At 48.0% G+C, this 21228-nt stretch overlaps 1 protein-coding gene across 7 annotated transcripts in view; it reads left to right on the forward strand.

Annotated features, from left to right (window-relative positions):
• CACNA1B (calcium voltage-gated channel subunit alpha1 B) overlaps window positions 1-14887 on the forward strand; it is a 196188-nt gene extending 181301 nt beyond the window's left edge. For all 7 annotated transcript variants that reach the window (XM_041725818.1, XM_041725820.1, XM_041725821.1 and 4 more), the window contains 8 exons: window positions 4970-5077; window positions 5549-5661; window positions 6667-6794; window positions 8910-9045; window positions 9222-9338; window positions 10490-10697; window positions 10954-11198; window positions 11597-14887. In XM_041725818.1, the coding sequence (XP_041581752.1) occupies window positions 4970-5077; window positions 5549-5661; window positions 6667-6794; window positions 8910-9045; window positions 9222-9338; window positions 10490-10697; window positions 10954-11198; window positions 11597-12127 (1586 nt within the window). In that variant the 3' untranslated portion in view covers window positions 12128-14887. The remainder of the gene's footprint in view (window positions 1-4969; window positions 5078-5548; window positions 5662-6666; window positions 6795-8909; window positions 9046-9221; window positions 9339-10489; window positions 10698-10953; window positions 11199-11596) is intronic.
• The last annotated feature ends 6341 nt before the right edge of the window (window positions 14888-21228 follow it).

Here is a 21228-nt window from a genome sequence, read left to right on the forward strand (position 1 = left end):
CCTCCATTTGCTTCTCTATTTTTATTCTTCCCTTCCTCACAGCCAGCTCCTTGAGAGACTGGTCTGTATTGTCTATCTGGTCTCCTGTTTAGGCTGCAGTTGGGCTTCCCCTGCAGCGCTGCTGGAGCTGCTCTCATTAAGCTGTGCAGGGACGTCCACATACTCGGCCCTTACCATGGCTATCCACAGCTCAGTCTTTCCTCAGTTGTCACATCCTACTTTTGTGTTTCTTGTTCTGTTTTCTCTTGTCTCCCACCCTCTGAATGTCACTGTTCAGTGACATTTCAGACTGTTCTCTCTGCAACCGTTGTCATTCCTCAGACTGTTCTCTTTGCAACCGTTGTCATTCCTCCTATTCTCATGGCTTTAAATACTGTGACTTCTAACTTTGTGTTTTTAGTGCAGGCAGCCTCCTGAAGACCTGCATTCTCATGTGAGGAGCCACGTGAGAAAAGTTATTTACTGTCTCCACTTGGAGGCCCAGTAAACATTCCAGAGGTTTACTTGCCCAGACTCGATTGCCAGATGTTCCCCAATGTATTTCCCAGAGTTGATTGCCAGATGTTTCCCATATTTCCCATCTCCATCAGTGGAAACCCTGTTCTTTCAGTTAGTCACTCAAGCCAAAACCTTTGGAGTCATTCTTACCTCCTCTTTTTTTTTTCTTTACCCCAATTTTGATCCATGTCTCGTCTCTTGTCATGTCTTCTAACTCTGCCTTCAAAATACACCAGAATATGATCACTTCTTTGTCTTCGACCACTGCCAGCTCCTGGTCCAAACCACTGTATCTTGGGCCTTGACTAGATTGTTGCTGTAGCTTTTGATCGGTCTGCCTCTGTTCTTTTCTGCCTTCAGCATAACAGCCAGAGTGATCATGTTACAAATCAAACCAATAAAATTAATAAACTGGCTAGACCGATCAAGAAAAAAAGAGATAAAAATAACCAATATAAGGAATGAGAGAATACCACTGCAGGTCCTAATGCCATTAAATGGGTAGCAAGGAAATTTTATGAACAACTTTCCATCAATAACTTCAACTTAAATGAAATGGAAGAAGTCCTTGACACCAACCATCAAGTTCAATCAAGAACAGAGAACATGAGTAGGTTAAGAAAAAAAAAGGAGGAGATAATCTGAGTAGCACTATATTTATTACAGAAATTAAAATATATAGTTAAAAGCCTTCTAACAAAGAAAATCCCAGGCCCAGTTAGCGGGTCCCTGTCGGGTCCCCTCCTGAGCTGACATAGGTGAAGTCTACCAAACATTTAAGGAGGAAGTAATAATACCAATTCTATATAAAATTTTCCAGAAAATAGAAAAAGAGAAGGTATTTTTCAACTTACTGTATGATGTTAAAATCACTCTGATACCAAGATGAGACAAAGACATTATAAGAAAAGAAGATTACAGATCAGTATCCCTCATGACTATTGGCACAGAAATATTCAACACAATTTTAACAAACTGAATCTAACTAATCTATTTGCTTGATGGCAAAAGTAAGGTTTATCCCAGAAATGCAAGTTGAGTTCAAGTTTAAAAATCAATCCATATAATTTAATACATCAAAGAAGTAAAACTACATGACCATCTCAATAGATGCAGAAAAAGCATTTCACAAAATTAAGTATCTATTCATGATTTTTTAAATTCTGCATCAGTCTGATCAAGGATACCTATGAAAAACCTTCAGCAAATCATACGCTTAACAAAGAATGACTGACTCCCTTTTCCCTAAGATCAAGAACAAAGGAAGGATTTCTACTGTCACCATTCTTGTTCAACATCATACTTTATGTCCTAGCCTTTGCAATAAGTTAGGAAAAAGAAATAAGAGTCATACCAGTTGGAAAGGAAGAAATAAAATAGCTCATAATAACAATTTACATGATTATGGAGAAATCTGAAAGATTGTAATAAATAAAGTCAATAAAATGGAGGCATCTGCAGGCCAAGGAATGCCAAAGATGGCTGTGAGCCACCAACATCTAGAAACTGGCAAGGATGAATTCTTCACTAGAGCATTTGGAGGAGGCATAGTCATGCTGACACCTTGATTTTGAGCTTCCGGCCTCCAGAACTGAGATAGTACATTTCTCTTGTTTTAAGCCATTTTAAAAAGTTACTAAAACTAATACACAATAATAGCAAGGTCACAGGATACAAGGTCAATACACAAGAAGCAAATTATTTCTATATATTAGCAATTAACAATTGAAATGGGAAAAAGTTCCACTAAAATCACACCAAAAACATGAAATACTTCTATGTTGCTGGATAACTCTAAAAAGTATGTATGTGAAATTTGTATGTTGCAAATTTCAAAACATACACTGAAAGAATCAAGACCTAAATAAATCAAGCACTGCATCATCTTCACACATTTGAAGACTCCATATTGTCATGATGTCAGTTCTTCCTATACTGATCAATAGAATAAATGTTAACTCAATCAAAATCCCAGCAGGTATTTAGGTAGAAATGTACAAACTGATTCTAAAATGTATGTAGAAAAGCAAATGAACTTGAATAACAATTTTGAAAAAAGAATGAAGTTGGAAAACTTACTCTACTTGAATCAAAAGACTTTCTATAAAGCCTGTTAACTGAGATGTGTGGTATTGGTGACAGGACAGAGACATGACTCAATGGAACACAATAGAGACTCACACTCCCATTGCCAGTGGATTTTTGATGAAGTTGTAAAGGCAATTAATGGAGAAAATATAATTTTTTCAACAAACGGTACTGGAAAACTTAGACTGCTTTATGCACCCCCCCCCCCAAAAGAAGGGAAAAAGCTTGACATTTAGTGTTTTTGCTTGGGCTGCCATAACAAAATACCATAAATGAATGGCTTAAACACAAAAATTTATTTTTCACAGTCTGGAGGGTGAAAGTAAATCAAGGTGCCAGGAAGGTAGGTTTCATTCCTGGCCCTGTTCTCCTGGTTTGTAGGTGGTCACCTTCTCATTGTGTGCTCACACGGTCTTTCCTTGAGTGCATACAGAGGGTGAACGAATTCTCTAGTGTCTTGTCTTATAAGGACACTAACTCTGTGGGTCAGGGCCCCACCCCTATGACCTAATTTCACCTAATTACCTCCTTCTAGGCCTTATACAATCAAAATGAGCATTCAAACTTCAACATGTGAATGAGGGGAGCACCCAGTGCAGTCCATAGCACATACCTTCCACCTTGTACAAAAATTAACTTGAAATTGATCATAAGCATAAATGCAAAATGTGAAATTGTAAAACCTCTAGAAGAAAACACGAGAAAATTTTGACAATATGGAATTTGACAAGGATTTTTTAAGACACAAAAAGCATGAGCCATAAAAGAAAAATTGATATATTGAACTTTATCAATATTAAAATCTTTTGCTCTTCAAAAAGACATTTAAGAAAATGAAAAGACAAGCTAAAGCAGTGGTGAAAACATTTTTGAAACATATATCTTATATAGGATCAGTTTAGAATAGATAAAGTGTCTCACAACTTAGCAATAAGAAAATTTAACAACCCAATAAAAATGGGCAAAATATTTGAATGACATGTCACCAATATATATGTATATATATATATGGAAGGCAAATAAACACCTCAATATTGTTAATCATTAGAGAAATCCAAAATGAAGCCATAGCACGATAACACTACATGGTTATAATGGCTAAAATACTCTTTAAAATGATCATACTAAGTCCTGGTGAGAATGCATATTGTGGAATTCTTGTGATCCTAGTTTTGGCAGTTCCTTACCATGGCTCAGCCATCCCACTCCTAAGTTGGAAGAAGAGAAAACATATACCCACATAAAAACATATATGCAAATATTTACAGCTTTATTTCATAATCACCTCAAAATGTAAGCAACTCAAATGTTCAAAAATGGTGAATGAATAAACTGTGGTGTATCCATACAGTAAGATAGTACTCAGCAATCAAAAGAAACAGACTCCTGATATGTTCAGCAACATGGATGAATCTCAGATGCATTATGCTGAGTGGGCAAGTCCTACTCAAAAGCCAATATACCCTGTGATGTCATTTGTGTAATATTCTGGAGAAGACAAAACAACCAAGATAGAAACACACCAGTGTTGGATGGGATGGGATGGGATGGGATGGGATGGGATGGGATGGGATGGTAGGCCAAGGGGTCAGCTGCAAAGGGAGCACAGAGGGACTTTGGCAGTGGTGCAGTGGGTGTACCATGTCTTGATCCTGGGAGTGGAAACATGGCTTTATGCAATCACCAAAATTTGTAGAATGGGATAACTGAAAAGGGTACATTTCATTGTATGTACATTAAACCATAGTAAATCTGATGCTAAAAAAAATCAGTATTTTATCTGCTTAGCACCCTCCACTGCTTCCCCTCTCAGCATCTACTCCTTGCACCACACTCCCACCCCCATAACTAGGCTTTTGTACTTCCTGGGCCCTTTCTGCTTTCAGGGTCTTATGCACACCTCCTTCTCGTGAGACCTTTCCTGACTCCCCTGTCCAAAATTGCAGCCCTCCTCATAGTTCTCATCCAGCCCTACTTGGCTTTTTCTTCATCCAACACACTGGATTTTTTGCTTACTGCCACTTTGTTGTTGATTCAGGCCACATAGTGCCGTGAAGGCATCTCTGTTGCTTTTGTTCCGTCACCTAGAACAGCACCTGGCCTGTGGTGGGTGTTCACTCAGTCCTCCTGAACAAGTGGATGAATGGGTGGGTCAACAGCTGGACCGCCAGGGCCCACGTGCACATGTCTCTGGGCAGGTGCCATCAAGGGGGCTCTGACAGCTCCCCTGGCACTGCTTTCTCCTGCTTTGTGCTTCCTGCTAGTGCCATCCTTGCCCCATTTCCCCCCATACAACACCTGTCCCTGCCTGTTCCCCGAACGGGACTCTGAGATGGCTCCTAACATGTCTTCCCCTCCACACCCTTGTCTGCCCCCGCCCCAGCTGGCACGAAGCAGCATCAGTGTGATGCAGAGTTGAGGAAGGAAATTTCCTCTGTGTGGGCCAATCTGCCCCAGAAGACCCTGGATTTACTGGTGCCACCCCATAAACGTAAGAAATTCCCCTTGTTCACCCCCTTTTTATATCCCACCCAGAGGCAGACCCGAGAGGCCTGGGCCAGGGTAACCTCATTACTAGTCTAGACTTAGTTTCCACCTGCAGGGAAGATGGTCTTATAAGTGGGTGCATAGGGGCTGTGGGAGGGGATGGTCACCCACATTACTGGTGGGGGTTATACCTCAAAAAAATCCAGAGAAAATCAGGAGACTCCTACAGTTAGTGGTAAGGTGCTTAAAGATGAAACTCCATGTCTACTATATTGGAAGGAGATAAAGGGACCTGTGGGGAGAGTCAGTGCAGCTCCAGGGGGCATGCGCTCTGTGTCCAGAGGCACCACATGGGGACCGCACGACTTTGGCCAAGCCCCATGCCCCTGCCTGAGCATGTCCAGGAGTCCTCGTAGTGGGGGCTGTTTCCTTGCCATTCCTCCTCTACACTGCATCCTGTTTTCTCTCCCTCCAGCCGATGAGATGACAGTGGGAAAAGTGTATGCAGCTCTGATGATATTTGACTTCTATAAACAGAACAAGACCACCAGAGACCAGATTCACCAGGCCGCAGGAGGCCTGTCCCAGGTACCGGGTTCCAGGATTTCCAAGAAGTAGATCTCAGGCTCTGAGATCCCGCCCGTTGTTTGACAGCAGGGAGAACCCACACCCTTCCTGGATATTGCACAGCAGGAAAGGAAGTTGAGAGGTTCTTGCTGTGGCCTCCCCTCCCCAGCCCCAAAGTCAGAAGCTCCTTACAGCCTGTGTGCTTTGCAATGGCTGCTCTCTTGATGGTACTGGGGGTTTCCTGACTTGGAGAGCTGGTGTTCAGGAGCAGAAGAAAAGGGGCTGAGAGCAGGTGACCTGGATATGGTACTTTTTTAAGTGGTAGAAGAAAGAAGTTGGAAGACTACTAGAGGAGGTGGTTTGGGGAGGTGCTGGGAGAACCCAATTACCCTGCGCACGGACAGGGATCAGAGAGATTCAAGCTGAGGGGTCCAGGATCATGATTTCTTCCACTCATGACTTTGGCCTGGCTTGGGGTCCCATCTTCCTGATGTCATGCTTCAAAGATAACTTTCCCACACAGCCAAACCATCAGTGACCCTATGTAGACTCTAGAAAGTTCCCTGGTGTTCAGTGCTTACAGGAACATTCACCCATTGTGGGATAGGAAGTCTCTGATGCCCACACCACCACCCTCCATTCCTCTGTCTGTTGTGGAAACCCATACATACCCCCCTCCCCACCCCCAAGGCCTGAAATCTCCTCAGAATTCCTGAGAATTCTGGTCAGTCCGGGGTTCATGCAGCCTCCACCTGTGAATTCAATTTGATGAGATGAAATCTTTTTACCATTTGTAGTTGGATGTGGTTCCCAGATTTTGTAGGTAGGTAAACTGAGGCTCCAAGAAGTGAAATTATTTTCCTGATGTCATTCACAGGCCAGGTTGCAAGTAAGCCCCTTCCTGCCTCATGTGAAGGGCTGGGTGCAAGGCAGAAAGAGCCCCAACCTGTGCTGTGGGGTCAGGCCAGCTTTCTGACATAGCTGTCTCTGTCCTCAGAGCTCTTCTTCTCTGCACCCCTTCTGCAGATGGGCCCTGTCTCGCTGTTCCACCCTCTGAAGGCCACGCTGGAGCAGACACAGCCAGCTGTGCTCCGAGGAGCCCGGGTTTTCCTTCGGCAGAAGAGCTCTGCGTCCCTCAGCAATGGTGGGGCCATGTGAGTACCCAGCCAGGGTGTGTGGTACAGGGAGGGGGCAGGACTCCTGGTTTCTCCACCTCTCAGAGAGGCCGCCTGCAGGCAGCACTCCAGGACAGGGAGCCCTCGGGTGCCATCACCGTTTTCGGAGACTGGCTCCACTGTCCACCCAAATAGTCCACTGTGCTGCCTGAAAGCTATTCCTGCCGGCTGCTGGAACGGGCTGTGGTGGACTCCAAAGCTAATTCCTGGGTGCCTCTGACAGTCAGTGGGTTAGACAGTTAGTGATTCCCACTGTTACTTCCCCATTGTGCATGCCCATTTCGTTATCTGGTGAGGAGCCTCTGCTTCTTCACTGACCTTTGGTGCCTGCTGACCACTGAGAAATTACTTGTTTCCACCTCATTCCCCACCCTATTCTGCTGATGGACCTGTATGTTTTCTAGTCTTCCTAACTCCTCTAAGGATTTTGCCTCTCAGATCTCCACTCTGGTACTGATTTTTTAAGCAACTGCATTTTGTAAATAAGTTGGCAATGTCCTTCTTACCTATCCCCTAATTCTTGCCGCAATAATTCTTGGTAATGAACCACCTAAAACCAAGTGTGGTGAAGTAACAGTCACCTGTCTTGCACCGTGTATCGCTGAGGGGTGGTAGCAGGCAGGCCCCCCCCTCAGCCCCCCCCCCCTCAGCAGCGAGGGTCCCACGTCTATGAACATCGCATGGCCAAAGCAAACCACTTGCTGAGCCCAAAGCGGGGCTTGTTCTCTGCCTCATCCAGCAAGGGCTGAGGTAGGGGCCTAATACCAGACGGGGCACAGTGTGCATGGTTAGGAGAAAGATTTCTTCCTCTCCTGTACGTGTTTTGGATGTTCTTTTTTGAAGCTTGGTGATGGGTTTTGGGCTGTTAATCAGGTAGGTTTTGTTGAGTAATAAATTGTCATAACTTAGTGGTGTTACTTTTTACACCACTATTAGTAAGTGGCCAGCTTGGCAGCTCCTTGGGCCTAGGCCTGGGCTAGCTCCCCTGGGGCTGGTGGATCAAGGAGATGTCTTTTTGGATTGATCTAAGCCAGGTTCAGTTTGGGAAAATGAATGTCATTTATTTTTCTGGTTATAATTTTTATAAAATGAGCCACCACTCCCTTTTATTGCAAGTGAGCCAGGTCTAATCAGCCTGTACCAGGCAGTCAGGGCATTTACTGAGCCACCTAACAGACAGTGCAACTTGCTGCATCATGTGGTGGCTGCAGGGCTGACAAGGCCTGGAGGTCCAGCTGCTATTTTCCTGGCTGGGCCTCCTCTCAGGGCCACAGCAGCTCCAGACAGCATGCTGCAGAGGAGAGGCTTGCAACTCTAGGAAGATGGAGGATGATCTTCTCAAAACCCCAGCAGTAATTGGTCTTGTCATTAGTGTGGCCATCTGAGGCCATCAGGCTCCAGCTCTGAGTTCAGGGTGTGATCCATGCCATGCAACCTGGATGACTGAGAACAAGCAGTAGCCCAGACAAATGCTGGGCAGTGTCAGTGCCACTTGGGAGACAGACACCAGTGGCGTAAGGATAAGCAGATGGGGTGCATGGACTGGGGAAGGCCTTCCCCAAAATATGACAGTTGAGCCTAGATCTGAAGTGCAGAAAGGCCTCCATGGCTGGAAGTTGAGGAAGCAGGGAGGTGGCGGTGGATTTGGAGGGGTGAGAAGCAGGAGCAGCTCTCAGGGCTTGCTGCATGCCCACAGGGGCAGAACATTCTTACTATGCACCATGCATGCTGTACACACGTGGCCTCATCCTTGCCAAGAACTTGCTCCCAAAGCACATGGGAGACCTTGTCGAGGGCCGAGGAACCTGCCAGGTATCCCCAGACCAGGAAGTGGTGGGCTCAGACTTCCCTCAGAATAGTCTCTGGGGCCCTCTCTGCCCACCTACTCTGAGCCCTGGCAACCGGGTCCATATCCCTTGCTGTGTGGCCGCTTGGGGGTACCTGCACTTGAGGGGCTTCACGCCTCTGGGCTTCTTCTAGCCCAGAGCAGAAAGGGCCAGTGTAGCTTCTGGGCAGATTAGAGCCAGGTCCTTGGTGGGCATTCTGTGGGCCACAGACCTCTGAGTCAACAGGACAATCCTCTGTTCTCTACAGACAAACCCAAGAGAGTGGCATCAAGGAGTCTGTTTCTTGGGGCACTCAGAGGACCCAGGAGGTACCTTGTGAGGCAAGGACACCCCTGGAGCGTGGCCACTCTACAGAGATCCCAGTGGTGCAGCCAGGAAAACCGGTGAGGGCTCCTAGGCCTGGAGAGCCAGGCTGGAGATGGGGGTGACACAGGGAAGGGAGTGAGACATGGGGTGGTGGGAGATGCAGGAATGTGGGGTGGGAGGGGGGAGCCTGGAATGGGGGAGAAGGTGAGGGTGGAGTGGGGGCTGGTGTGACTGAAGGCTGCTGTATGCCCAGGCTGTGGATGTCCAGATGCAGAGCATGGCCCTGAGAGGTCCTGATGGGGAGCCCCAACCTGGGCTGGAGAGCCAGGGACGAGCAGCTTCCATGCCCCGCCTGGCTGCAGAGACTCAGGTGGGTGGTCTGGGAGGGTCAGGGTCATGGGAGGGTTGGGGAGTAGGGGATGAGGAGACCTGGCTTGGGAAGGGCTCGTGTCCCATGCCAAGGCTCCCACCTGCACTGCACTGGACACTGCCGGCCCCATTAGGCACTCCCAGAATACTGTGACGGTCTCAGGAGGTGCAACCAGAATCCTCTGAGGCCTGCCAAGAGTCCCCACCACCCACTTGAGCTCAGCCTCCTGTTGGGGCACTGGGGCCTCCATCCCCCAGGCCTGTGTCCATGACCCAGCCTTTCCCTGTCTCGAGGATGTACCTCTTCCACCCCAGCCCACACTCCCCACCCACACCCCCCACCAAAACACACACGGTGCCTCACATCCTGGGCTTCCTGTTTCCGCATCGAAGCTCTGGGGATGATCTGCCCTGTTCTTTCTCTGGACACTGGAGACGGCAACACCTCTATCCCCGGCTCCTCCGGGATGCTTTGACTACTGAGCAGGATGCTCCAGGGCAAGGGGGCTGTGGGCCCTTTCACAAGGACTCAGAGAGGGGTCTGCAGACCTGAGACTGTGTTGGGGGCCTTGCTTTCACTTGCTGGGAGGGTTAGGGGCTTTAGAAGGGCATGGCCTGCAGGCTGGGGCGTTCAGTGCTTGCCTGGAGCGGACCTTGTCCCTGCCTCCTTCTGTGGTTCCTGGTTCTGCACATTTTAAATGACTTCGTTCTCTAAGCTTGTCTCTGCCTCCCATTGGTGGTGGCTCCTGCCCTCTTCCCCTTTCTGACCCTGGCCAGCTGGGCGGTCAGCCTGAGGACACCAAGTAGAGGGTGGGGGTCAGCACTTGGAGGGCCCATTTCCACAGGTCCTCATCTCAGCCCTGGCCCAGCAGAGCCATCACATGCAGCCACCCCTTGGGGTTCTCCCAGCCAGGCCCACAGCCCCCTTCCTGGTATCCTCCCTGTCCCCCGGGCGGCCTGGCCCCTGCCTAGTCTGGCAGAGATGGGCAGCACCTTATGCAGTGTACTCTGGGAGGAAGGGTGGACCTAGGTGGGGAGGACCTTTCCAGGGAGAGGGAGGGGCCTAGTGGTTCCTGAACCCTAGGCCCTCAGTATGGAGCCTGCTCCAGGCCCCTCTCTCAGGCTGCACACCAACCCTGATCCTGCCTGCAGCCGGCCCCAGACGCCAGCCCCATGAAGCGCTCCATCTCCACCCTGGCGCCCCAACGCCCCCATGTGGCTCATCTCTGCAACGCAGCCCTGGACCGAGCACCAGCCAGCCAGGCTGTGCCCCACCACCACCACCGCTGCCACCGCCGCAGGGACAGGAAGCAGAAGTCCCTGGAGAAGGGGGCCAGCCTGTCTGCAGACACAGATGGTGGTGCGTGCGGGGGTCCCTCAAATGGCCAGGGCCTGATGCAGGGGTCTGAGACCCTCTTCCTTTTTGTGCCTCTACCATACAAGCATCCTTGAGTACGGGGGCGGTGGGTCCCAGGCCTGGTGGTCAGGTGGTCAGGGGTCACCTGCCCCCTCACCTCTTCCCCTGGGTCCCGCTGTTGGCCCTGGGCACCAGGTCTGGGGTGGGGAACTGTCTCCCCACGTGGGTTGCTGTGCTGACTTCTCCTCTTCCTGGCCAGCACCCAGCAGTGCTGCGGGGCCAGGGCCACCCCTGGGAGAGGGGCCCGCAGGCTGCCGGAGAGAGCGCAGGCAGGAGCGGGGTCGGTCCCAGGAGCGGAGGCAGCCCTCTTCGTCTTCCTCGGAGAAGCAGCGCTTCTACTCCTGTGACCGCTTTGGGGGCCGTGAGCCCTCACAGCCCAAACCATCCCTCAGCAGCCACCCCACGTCACCGACAGCGGGGCAGGAGCCAGGACCCCCGAGACCGGTAAGACAGGACTTCTCACAGCCCCTTCTTACAACCTCTGCCCCCACCCCCATCCATGCTCCAAATCCTCTCATGTCCGGTTCCCAGGCCCCATCTGTACTCCCCCCTTCCTCCCCTTTTCCCTCCCCACCAAAGCTCCCCTCCCAGCTGCCCTGGACTGGCCTTTGGTCTCTCCTCTCCCTGGGCTATGCCTGTCCCTTTGTCACCCATGGTTCTCTGACCACCACCCCAGGCCTAACGGTACCATCTGCCTTCACCCCATCATGTGCCCTACCAGTCCCCCCTCCCAGGGCACTTGCCTCTCTCTGTGCCCCTCACCCCCACCTCCATGGTTCTCACCTGCACTGGCCTCTGATCTGGTCCTTTGATATTTATTTGCTCTGTTCTGTTTTATGTAGGGTGGTGGTTCAGTGAATGGGAGCCCCTTGTTGTCAACATCCGGTGCTAGCACCCCTGGCCGCGGCGGGCGGAGGCAGCTCCCCCAGACTCCGCTGACTCCCCGTCCCAGTGTCACCTACAAGACGGCCAACTCATCCCCTGTCCACTTTGTTGGGGCGCAGACCAGCCTCCCCACCTTCTCCCCTGGTCGGCTTAGTCGTGGCCTTTCTGAACACAACGCTCTGCTCCAGAGAGACCCCCTCAGCCAGCCCCTGGCCGCCAGCTCTAGAATTGGCTCTGACCCTTACTTGGGGCAGCGTCTGGACAGTGAGGACACTGCCTGCACTCAGCCTGAGGACACACTCACCTTTGAGGAGGCTGTGGCCACCAACTCAGGCCGCTCCTCCCGGACTTCCTACGTGTCCTCTCTGACCTCCCAGTCCCACCCTCTCCGCCGCGTGCCCAATGGCTACCACTGCACTCTGGGACTCAGCTCGGGCGGCCGGGTTCGGCACAGCTACCACCACCCTGACCAAGACCACTGGTGCTAGCTGCACCGCCACCGCCACGCACCTGCTCAGTGGGTGCGTTCCAGTCGATGAGTTTTATCATCCACGCTGGGCTCCCGGGGACGCTCAGGGGCACCGAGGCGGGGGCAGCAGCCCCTGGGAGGAGGGGCCCCGCCTTTGGGGCCAGTTGGGGGGAGGCCCCGCTGCTCCCCCCAGCCCCACCCCGCCCCCACCTCCTCTTTCACGCTGGACCAATTCCTGAAGCCCTTTTAGAGAGGGACGTAGCTCTCTCTATCCCCTTGTATGCTGCCTGCCGGGGTCTCATACCACAGACCCTACACGGGAAGTGGCTGCATGTGCTGCGTTAGGACCCTGCCAGTCTGAATCCTGTGTGGTGGACCCCAGCATCTGGGGTGTGTGCCTGGAGCCATTTTTAGGAGGTCTGAATCTTGTGGAGACCATCCTTTATCCAAGTGTGTGGTACAGAGGACCCTGGGGTGTTCAAAAGTTTGGCAAGATGAGACAGAGTTGGCGGTAGATGGCCACAGCCTTGGGAGCCGGCCTGTGGCTCCATGCAAGTCTTGTTAGTGCCCACAAACATGCCCAGTATTGCTCTTTGTAGCTGAAGCAGCAAATGGACACCGGAAATACACTCACACACACTCTATCCTCTCCCAGATGCCGTCAACCCCGACAGGGACCAAATCTGGAAAACATTCTTGCTGTTGGTTTTGGTTTTTAATCGCAACACCCTTCCCTCTTTTGTCAATTCCATATACTTGATTTAGAAAAAAAAGAGAAAAACAGAAAAATAGGGAAGGAAATAGTAATATAACTTTAAAAAATCCAACCTATAGGAAGCTCTCAGCTCTTTGATGTGTGTGTGTGTGTGTGTGTGTGTGTGTGTGTGTGTGTGAGGCTTGTTTGAGGAGATGCTCTTGCATCAGCCTGGGTGGTCTCCCGGCTCTCCTGGCTCCTGCCGCTCTCGACCAAGTGCCTGACTTCCGAGCCCTCTCGTGCCAGGCTCCTGGGGGCGGTGATGTGAAGCCTGCATGAAGCATGGGTGAATCCTTAGAGCTGGAAACAGTTCCAAATATCAACCAAGTGGAAAGCTGGTGTCCGTGGAGAACACTCATGTAACATCCAGGGGGACGGTTGTCTTGGAGACAAAGCAACCATTTCCCTGATTTCCTCCCACAAGTGGAAGGGTTTTCCTGGGAAGTCACAGAGCAGTGTAGAGCGTGTCCTTGTATGGGGTGTTCTCAGTGTGTTCTACATCTGAATCTCAGGGACGGGATGCCTGCCAAAGGGGGCATGATGTCTGTTGTCATGGAAGTTTCTTTTTGGATAATGCCAGAGAGGGAGAGGTGGTGGGAAGAGGGAGGGTAGAAATGTCGGGGCAGGAGGGAGGTCCTGTCTGAGGAGATGCCAGCACTTGGGATGTCCTGACCAAAACGAGGTCAAAAGCTGGAGGAAGCCACAGGGCAAGGAGAAGCTTGGCTGCTGCGGCTCTAGTGGGAGCATCTGAAGCCCTGCACTATCTGTGGCATGAGACACGGGAAGGCAGGAAGTGAAGGAGAAATCCAACCTCATGGCCGCTCTCAAAGGGGAAATGCCATAGTTGGGAGGCTGTGCATAAAATGCTGGGAGACCCTTTGTTTTGTGAACAAAAGGAACATTTAGATGATTAGATTTTGGTGCATCCTCCATGTTTGGAAATGTCAGATGATCTCTTGGCTGGATCATGAGTGTTCTCATTGGCTTTTACCCCATGACTCATCTTAAAGAAACTTGGCCTGTGCTGTGTGTGTGCGTTTCTCCATGTGGAGGTGTGTTCCAGTGAGTGGATGTCGTTAACCTATAGGGCTATGCAACAAAAGACACACATTTAATAGAAATAAATCACATAAGACCGCCACCTGTTCTAGGGTTTCAGCATGATTGTGACCAAACCATTTTATAGAATTTCCTTACTGGAAGGCACAACACTCTGAAACTTCAAGATTACAGAGTATTTTACTGCAATAGGAGATAATAACTGGAATGGTATCTCAGACTGTGCATGAGATCGCTGTGCTCCTGTTGCAAAGCAGAAGGATATGTATTTTGATACTGATGTTTCATCTCTGGCCCATGTTATTTTGAATGTATCCATTCTGTGCAGAACCATGGCTGCTTCCCAGGCCATGTTGGGTAGAGAATCACTGTTCTAGCCCCACACAGTCTCACCAGTTTGTCTGGATTCTTCTAGACACTGGAATTGGTGAAAACTACAGGGAGTGGGGGGAGGAGAAACTGTGTCTTGTTTTCCTGACTTCCGGTTTTGTTTCTGTATCGTCTCTTCTCAGCTATCATGTTTCCACTGAGATCTCATAGTGAGTTGCCAAAATTGAAATGCATTAACCAGTTGTCTGCATCTGGACCAGTCAAGCAGTGGCTGTAGTTTGAATAAGTTATGTGTGCATGTAAAATATATACATATATACATATATACAAGTATGTGCATGGAAATGTATATCTTCGTACTTTTTGATACAATGTACTCATTTGTTAATTTTTAATTATATTTGATATAAATCAAAGGTTTGTTGCAAAACTTTATATTTAAGAACAGTGTTAAAAAACCCAAAAAGAAGTCCCAACCATGCAACACAACTGGGACCTGCTTTAAAACAATCCTGTGATTGACAAGTTTGCTGCCTGAGTAATATTGAACACCCAGACTTTGGATTCTGCTATTGTTTCTACAATGACATTTTGTATGAATCAAAGTCCTTGGATTAAAATAAACTTAGCAAAAAATCAAAACAAATGCCACCATGCTGCTGGCTGTTGTATGCAAGGGGTGTGGGAGTCAGCAATCTGTGAGTCCTCCTGAGGCCAGGCCACCTCTGTGGGCATGTAGGCAGGATTGCACAGCCAAAGAGATCTTGGGAGAAAATAAGAACCTTCTAACACTTAATTTTTCAGGCCTGTTCATGATGCAAGTGTGGATTAGCCTGAGAATCTAGGTGGGGTTGCGGACAGGGCCAGGATTGAGATCGAGGTCAGGGTCTGGATCAGGGCCAGGGCCTGGGTTAGTTTTAAGCATAATTGTCTTTTTTCTCCCTCCTCCATCTCTCTGGGCCTTCAGGATAGATGGACTAACCCAGGGTCACACATGAGTCAGAGGTGAGCTGGAGCATTGGTTTTCTGCACTTCACTCCTAGGCTCTTACAGAAGAAAAGTGAAATGTCCCACCTGTTCCCTGTTTCAGATCCAACTCAGCCACAGTCAAAGGTGGTAGAGGGCCTCAGAGGTTATAAAGGGTTCTTCCACCCTCCCACCTGGGAAGGGTGCCGCTGCCCACACTCTGCCTGGGTAGCCCCAGGTTTCAACACAGCCCTGACCCACAAGGGCACTCAGTAACACGTATGGCTTTATGCAGGACTGGCTGCAGTGGCCTACCAGCCCCCGTGTGCAGCCTTGGGGGGGCCCTCCTGGCACTGGCTGGATCCTTCGTTCCATCTGAGTAGTCAGTAATGAACAGTCAGGAGACAGGATAACCCTTGGCTTCTGACCATCCAGGGAGGCACGTGTGGTCCTCCAGCTCAGACCAGGCAGGGTCTTGACAACCCCCAAGGCCAGTTACTGAGCTCACTGTGCTCCTGGCAATGTAACAGGTCCATGGGCACATCTGTGTGGTTGAGACAAGCACCTCCTCCTTCGCTGTCTCTTAACCCTACAAATGTCAGATGTGGCCCTGGCTACAACAGCTATACAACACACTGGCCCTTGCAATCCTGTGGCCTCCTAACGGTGATGTAAACCTTTGACATGTGTACTTGTCAATAATCAAGGATATAGGAATACCTGTGTCTCCCAGCGGGCAGTTCTCACTGAGGCTGCATGGTTTCAGAGAGCCACAGGCATGACTTAGTGACTGGCCTCCAGAAAACCCATCATGTGTGGATTTGTGGTGTGGAATAATCCTAGAGCCTCCCACTGCTTTGCTGAGCTATAATTTCCTTATCATCCTCACATGTGGTCTCTGCTCTTTGTAAAGGAGAAGGAAGAGACTGGAAAAGGAGCCAGTTTGTTCTGTGGGGATGGGTGATTAATGTGGTCAGCGAGGGTGGGGGCAGATGTGGCTTCTGGGCTCCCTCCTCCCAGGGACACAAGTGAAGTCTGTGGGCCTTTCTGAGACACAAGGGCCCAATACCCAAGGCAGGAACACTGAGTTCACACCAACAGCAAAGTTGCTTTTTTAGCAAGTGGAAGAGCATCTTGCCATTGTGGGGGGACAGGAAGAGCACTAGGTGGGCGGCTACGGCCCCTGACCCTGAGTGAACTCCTTCCTTCCTTCCTTGAGCTTTAGATTCCACAGCCATGCAGGCAGCCACCAGTGATGTGGAATCTACTGCTTCCTCAGCCCAGCATCTGTTCTCATGTCCACATCCAGCATCTCAGCAATTCTTTGGGAACCACATCTCGGCTGCTTCCCATCCAAACAGTTCCAGAGGGCAGACCTCACTTTCCACCCACCCATCGAAGATGGGCATATGATCCAAGTGCACCCAACCCCACACTCCATCCTCTGGGTGCCCCGATGGTTTCGAGGATGAGAATATGACCCAAGCCAGGCCAAAGACACTTAAAGCCAGGACTTTTCATGGAACCCAAGAGAAAGAGAAACCCTTCCCAGTAGAATGGTGAGTCGGTGTCAGCCTGGAGTTGTGGGAGGCCCCAGATGTGATAGAGAAACTGTGCCTGTGAATGGGGCCACCCCAGAGCACTTAGCAAGATGGGAGGTTGAAGACGGTCTAGGTCACATTGTGAGAATGGACCTGCCAGGTCCAAAACCACTCTTGCCTCTTGCAAGTATTAATTTATTTCTATCATTAAAAATATTAATTTATTTTACTTCCACGAGTGTGCCCGGTCCCTTGCCATCCAGAAAGTGCCAGCCGACACGTGAGGATCAACAGTCCTGAGGCTCCCTGCTCCCTGTGTCATCACTGGGTGGGGCATGGCCCCGGAGGGGGGGCAGGGAGACAATGGGTGGGTCAGGTCTCAGGGGAGCTGCAGAACAGTTCTGTTCCTGTTCCTTCCCTATCCGTGGAGAGGAAAACTGCAGAGCAGTGAGAGGAGAACCAGCAGGAAGAGGCCCCTGGATGGCTAATTGGTCTGCTTATTTTTTCCCTTATTTTAAGGTCCATTTTGTTAATGTGCATTTTTATTAGGGTGATTTCCTAATCACCACATTTCCTCTAGGCTTCTAGTCTGATGCAACAGGTTTCTCTTGTTTGACTTTTAATTTCTACTTTCTTTCTATTTTTCTTCAGAATTGTCACAGTCAATGAACAAATATGGATATGTTATTATTTCCTAAAGTCCATACTTTATTCAGCTTCCCTCTGTTGTACCTTTTTTGGCTCCATTGTGGCATGCAGGGTGCCACATGACATGGTCATCCTGTCTCTTCAGGCTCTCCTTGGGTGGGACAGTCCCTCAGACTTCTCTTGTTTCAGTGACCTTGTTGGTATTGAGGAGGACTGGTCAGGCATTTTTACATAGACCTGCATTGGGATTTACTTGTTTTCCTCATGGTTAGTCTGGGTTTGTGGATTTCAAGGAAGTGGATCACAGAGGTAAAGTGCTCTGTCATCACTGTATAACAAGGGAACACTTGTCACTGTGGGTGTTCCTGTTGGTCACCTGGCCGAGGCAGTGGCAGTCAGGCTTGCCCACTGTGAGGTTACTCTTTCCCATGTGCATCCAGTGTGTCTTCATGAGCAGGAAGTCACTGCGAGAAGCCCACACTTTAGGAAAGGGGAGTTAGCTCCACCTCCTTAATGGTGTCTGCATCTATTATTTGGAGTTCTAATCTATTAAATAGACCTCTGTTAGGAGAGGTCTATTCAACCCCAATTGTAAAAAGCCTGCATAATCCATTAATAAAAAATACAACTGAGTAATTTGCAGGATCACATTGGCTTTATTGAACAATTCATGAATTGAGCGGCATCCTATCTAGCAAATAGAAAGGACCTCCTTTGAGCTGCATAGAAGGAAAGGCAGAGAGGGAATTTTTAAAAAGGAAATTATTAGCAAAGGATGCATTATTTTAGTCAGGGTTGCCCTCCTAAGGGGAACAGAAAGGACCATTCAGTACATTTCCCAGGTTGAGTGGTCAAAGTTACATGGATGTGCGCATGTGTGTGAAACTGCAGTGAGGTTAGATAGTAAATTCTGGTTTGCTGACCTGGGTGTCCTAACATAAGTGACTCCATTTGGGACCTGTGGTCTCTTTTCAACAAATCATTTATTTTTACCAGCGCTTTCCATTGGTTCCTGCATTTCATGGGCATAATTCCATCTTTCTAGGCTTTTTTCCCCCTTGTACTTCCTTACTTTCTGATACTTTGAGATTATCCTGGCTCCTATATTTACTATCTTAATTCTAGTACCAGCAATATCTTCAAAGAGCCCTGACTCCTTTTATTAAGGAATGGTATTAAAGTCTTATCTGTGGGAACATAAGTGGGCTCAGTGGGCAGTGCAAGGAAATATATGCATGTATTCCCACCTATGTAAACACACCTAATTAAAGATTTCTATGTGGAACTGTCTGTATCAATAGTAAGGTAAAGATGAGTTTGTGCTGATGTCTCCAACCTGGTCTGTCATCACATGGATATTACGATACTCTCTCTTTGCTAATCTGTAACTTTCTACTTAATGGTGACAAACCTGGTTCTCACCACCTGCTATTTATTTAATTCACTGCTCCGTTCCAGATTACAGATGTGGTGTTTTCAGAACTGCTAACTACCACCCTGATGAGAAAGAACTTTATAAAATCCATTGTTTATGTACATTTTCCCTTTAGTCTACAGATTCCACTGATTTCCAAAGTTACTTGTCAGCGCCTTTTAACACACAATTTACAGCGAGGTTTTTGTTTGTTTGTTTCATGTATTTTCAATCCAGTTAGATTATTTGTCATACTCTGTATTTCACTAAAAGGGACAAAGAAATGTTCCTCAGTCCAAAGTTCTTATAGTTGGACTAAGAATTAAATAGACCTGAGATAGATTAAAAGGAGAAGAAAAACCGAAGTCTAATCACATGCCCACAGAGCCATGAATCAAGACCCAAAGAAATGACCCAAGGCGTGGAATCTTTTTATATTTTATGGACAAAGAGAAAATAAACCTGTGAGGAATTCACAGGAGAAAGAAAACAACCTTTGGTGGCTTCAGTTAGTAAGGCATTCTAAACAGAATTTGGGCTGGGGTGATAAACTAGTAAAAAATAAGAAGCGTTGTTTATGCAGCCTTCTCTGCTCTAAATTTCCCATTTGTGGTGATAAGGAATTCTCTTTACCTCCTGGAGCAGGGAGATCTTCACATGGGAGATTGATTTCCTGCTTGCAGGGGGATAGAAGAGGGTCTAAGTGTCCTCATTGCAGAGACTGTCTCTTAAGTAACTTTTATTGGGCAGCCCGGGTGGCCCAGGGGTTTAGCACCGCCTTCGGCCCAGGGTGTTATCCTGGAGACCTGCATGGAGTCCCACGTCAGGCTCCCTGCATGGAGCCTGCTTCTCTCTCTGCCTGTGTCTCTGCCTCTCTCTGTGTGTGTCTCTCATGAATAAATAAATAAAATCTTTTTTAAAAAGTAACTTTTATTCAAGATGATCAGTATGGCAAAAGTGGCACATTTGGGGCAGCCTTGGCCTCTATACCATCTTGTGACACTCCCACATCCTAAATGAGTGTATTAGAATTTACTCTGTGAAATGTGAAAATGTTTGGGTTTCGACAAATGAACAATGGCAGGTATCCAGCACTAAAGTATCACGTGGAATACTTCAAACACCCACCTCTTGATCCTTATATCATCTCTGTAGTTTTGTCTTTTCTAGAATGTCCTAGAAATGGAGTCATGAAGTATTCAACCTCTTCAGACTGGATTTTTTCACTTAGCGAAACGCACGTAAGATTTATCCATGTGTAGAATGGTGGTTCATTCCTTTTTACTGCTGAATAAATAGGAGAAAAACAAACAGAAGTTTAATAAAATGCATACATCCCAGAGAAACTGAGTAACTCCCCAAAGTGGCCCAAGCCCCCACCCCCTCTTCAAATGACATCTTCAGCTAAAGACAAAAGATTTTGAGTGGTGGGAAGGCCAGTTAAGGGACTTTATCAGGCCAAACACAGTAAAGGAGAGTGTGGCTGTTATGCAGATTTAAGTCTGTGCTTTCTTTTTTGGTAAGAGTGTTTTGAGATTCAGTCATTCTTCTGTTTCTGGTATGGAGAGGGAGACACGCTTAGAAATGGAACTTTCCTCTAAAACTGTACATTTCACTCACCAAATGGTGAGCTTTGCTCAGTTTTCAGATTCTCCTGTGTCAGCTGTCTCTTAAAATTAATCAGCCCCAAATAATCCTTGTGCCAAAGAGGCATTTTTGGGGTAGCATATTCTTTTTCCTTCACATAGGATGCACCCCAGTTTGCTTAGAGATTCATCTATTGAAATAATCCTGATTTCTGTAAGAATTTAACCACTAGGTATAGAGCTGTTGTGCATAACTGCATGTGAGTTTTTGTTTGGAAATAGCTTTTCAAAGGAGTTGTCTAAATACCAGAAGCATGATTGTTGGATCTTAGAGTGAGACCTATTTGTTTCAAAAAAACTGCCAAATTGTCTTCTGAAGTGGCAGTACATGCATTCCCCCAGCATGGGGGACAGTTGCTGTCATTTCTCCACTTTTCAGCAATCAATATTCTTGTTTTTTTTTTTTTGTAGTTTAGCACATTTCTAATAGACGTGCAGTGCTATCTCACTGTGGTTTGAATTTGTAATTTCCTAATGAGAGCAGATATTGAGCATTAATTTGTGTGCTTATTTATATCTGTACATCTTCCTTGTCCAGGTATCTATTCTTATATTTCCCCCTTATAGATTAGGTTATTTCCTTTATGTCGAGTAGAGAGGTTTATTTGTGTATTTTGAACACAAATCCTTTATCAGATATGTGTTTTGCAAATATTGTTTTCCAGTGTGTGGCTTGTCTTTTCGTTTTCTGAGCAAGGTCTTTCACAGAGTACAAGTTTTAATTACAGGAAGTTCATGTTATCAGTTTTTTTTTCCTTTTGT

Source organism: Vulpes lagopus, chromosome 12 (assembly GCF_018345385.1).
Source record: "Vulpes lagopus strain Blue_001 chromosome 12, ASM1834538v1, whole genome shotgun sequence".
In the NCBI taxonomy this organism is placed as follows: Eukaryota; Metazoa; Chordata; class Mammalia; order Carnivora; family Canidae; genus Vulpes; species Vulpes lagopus.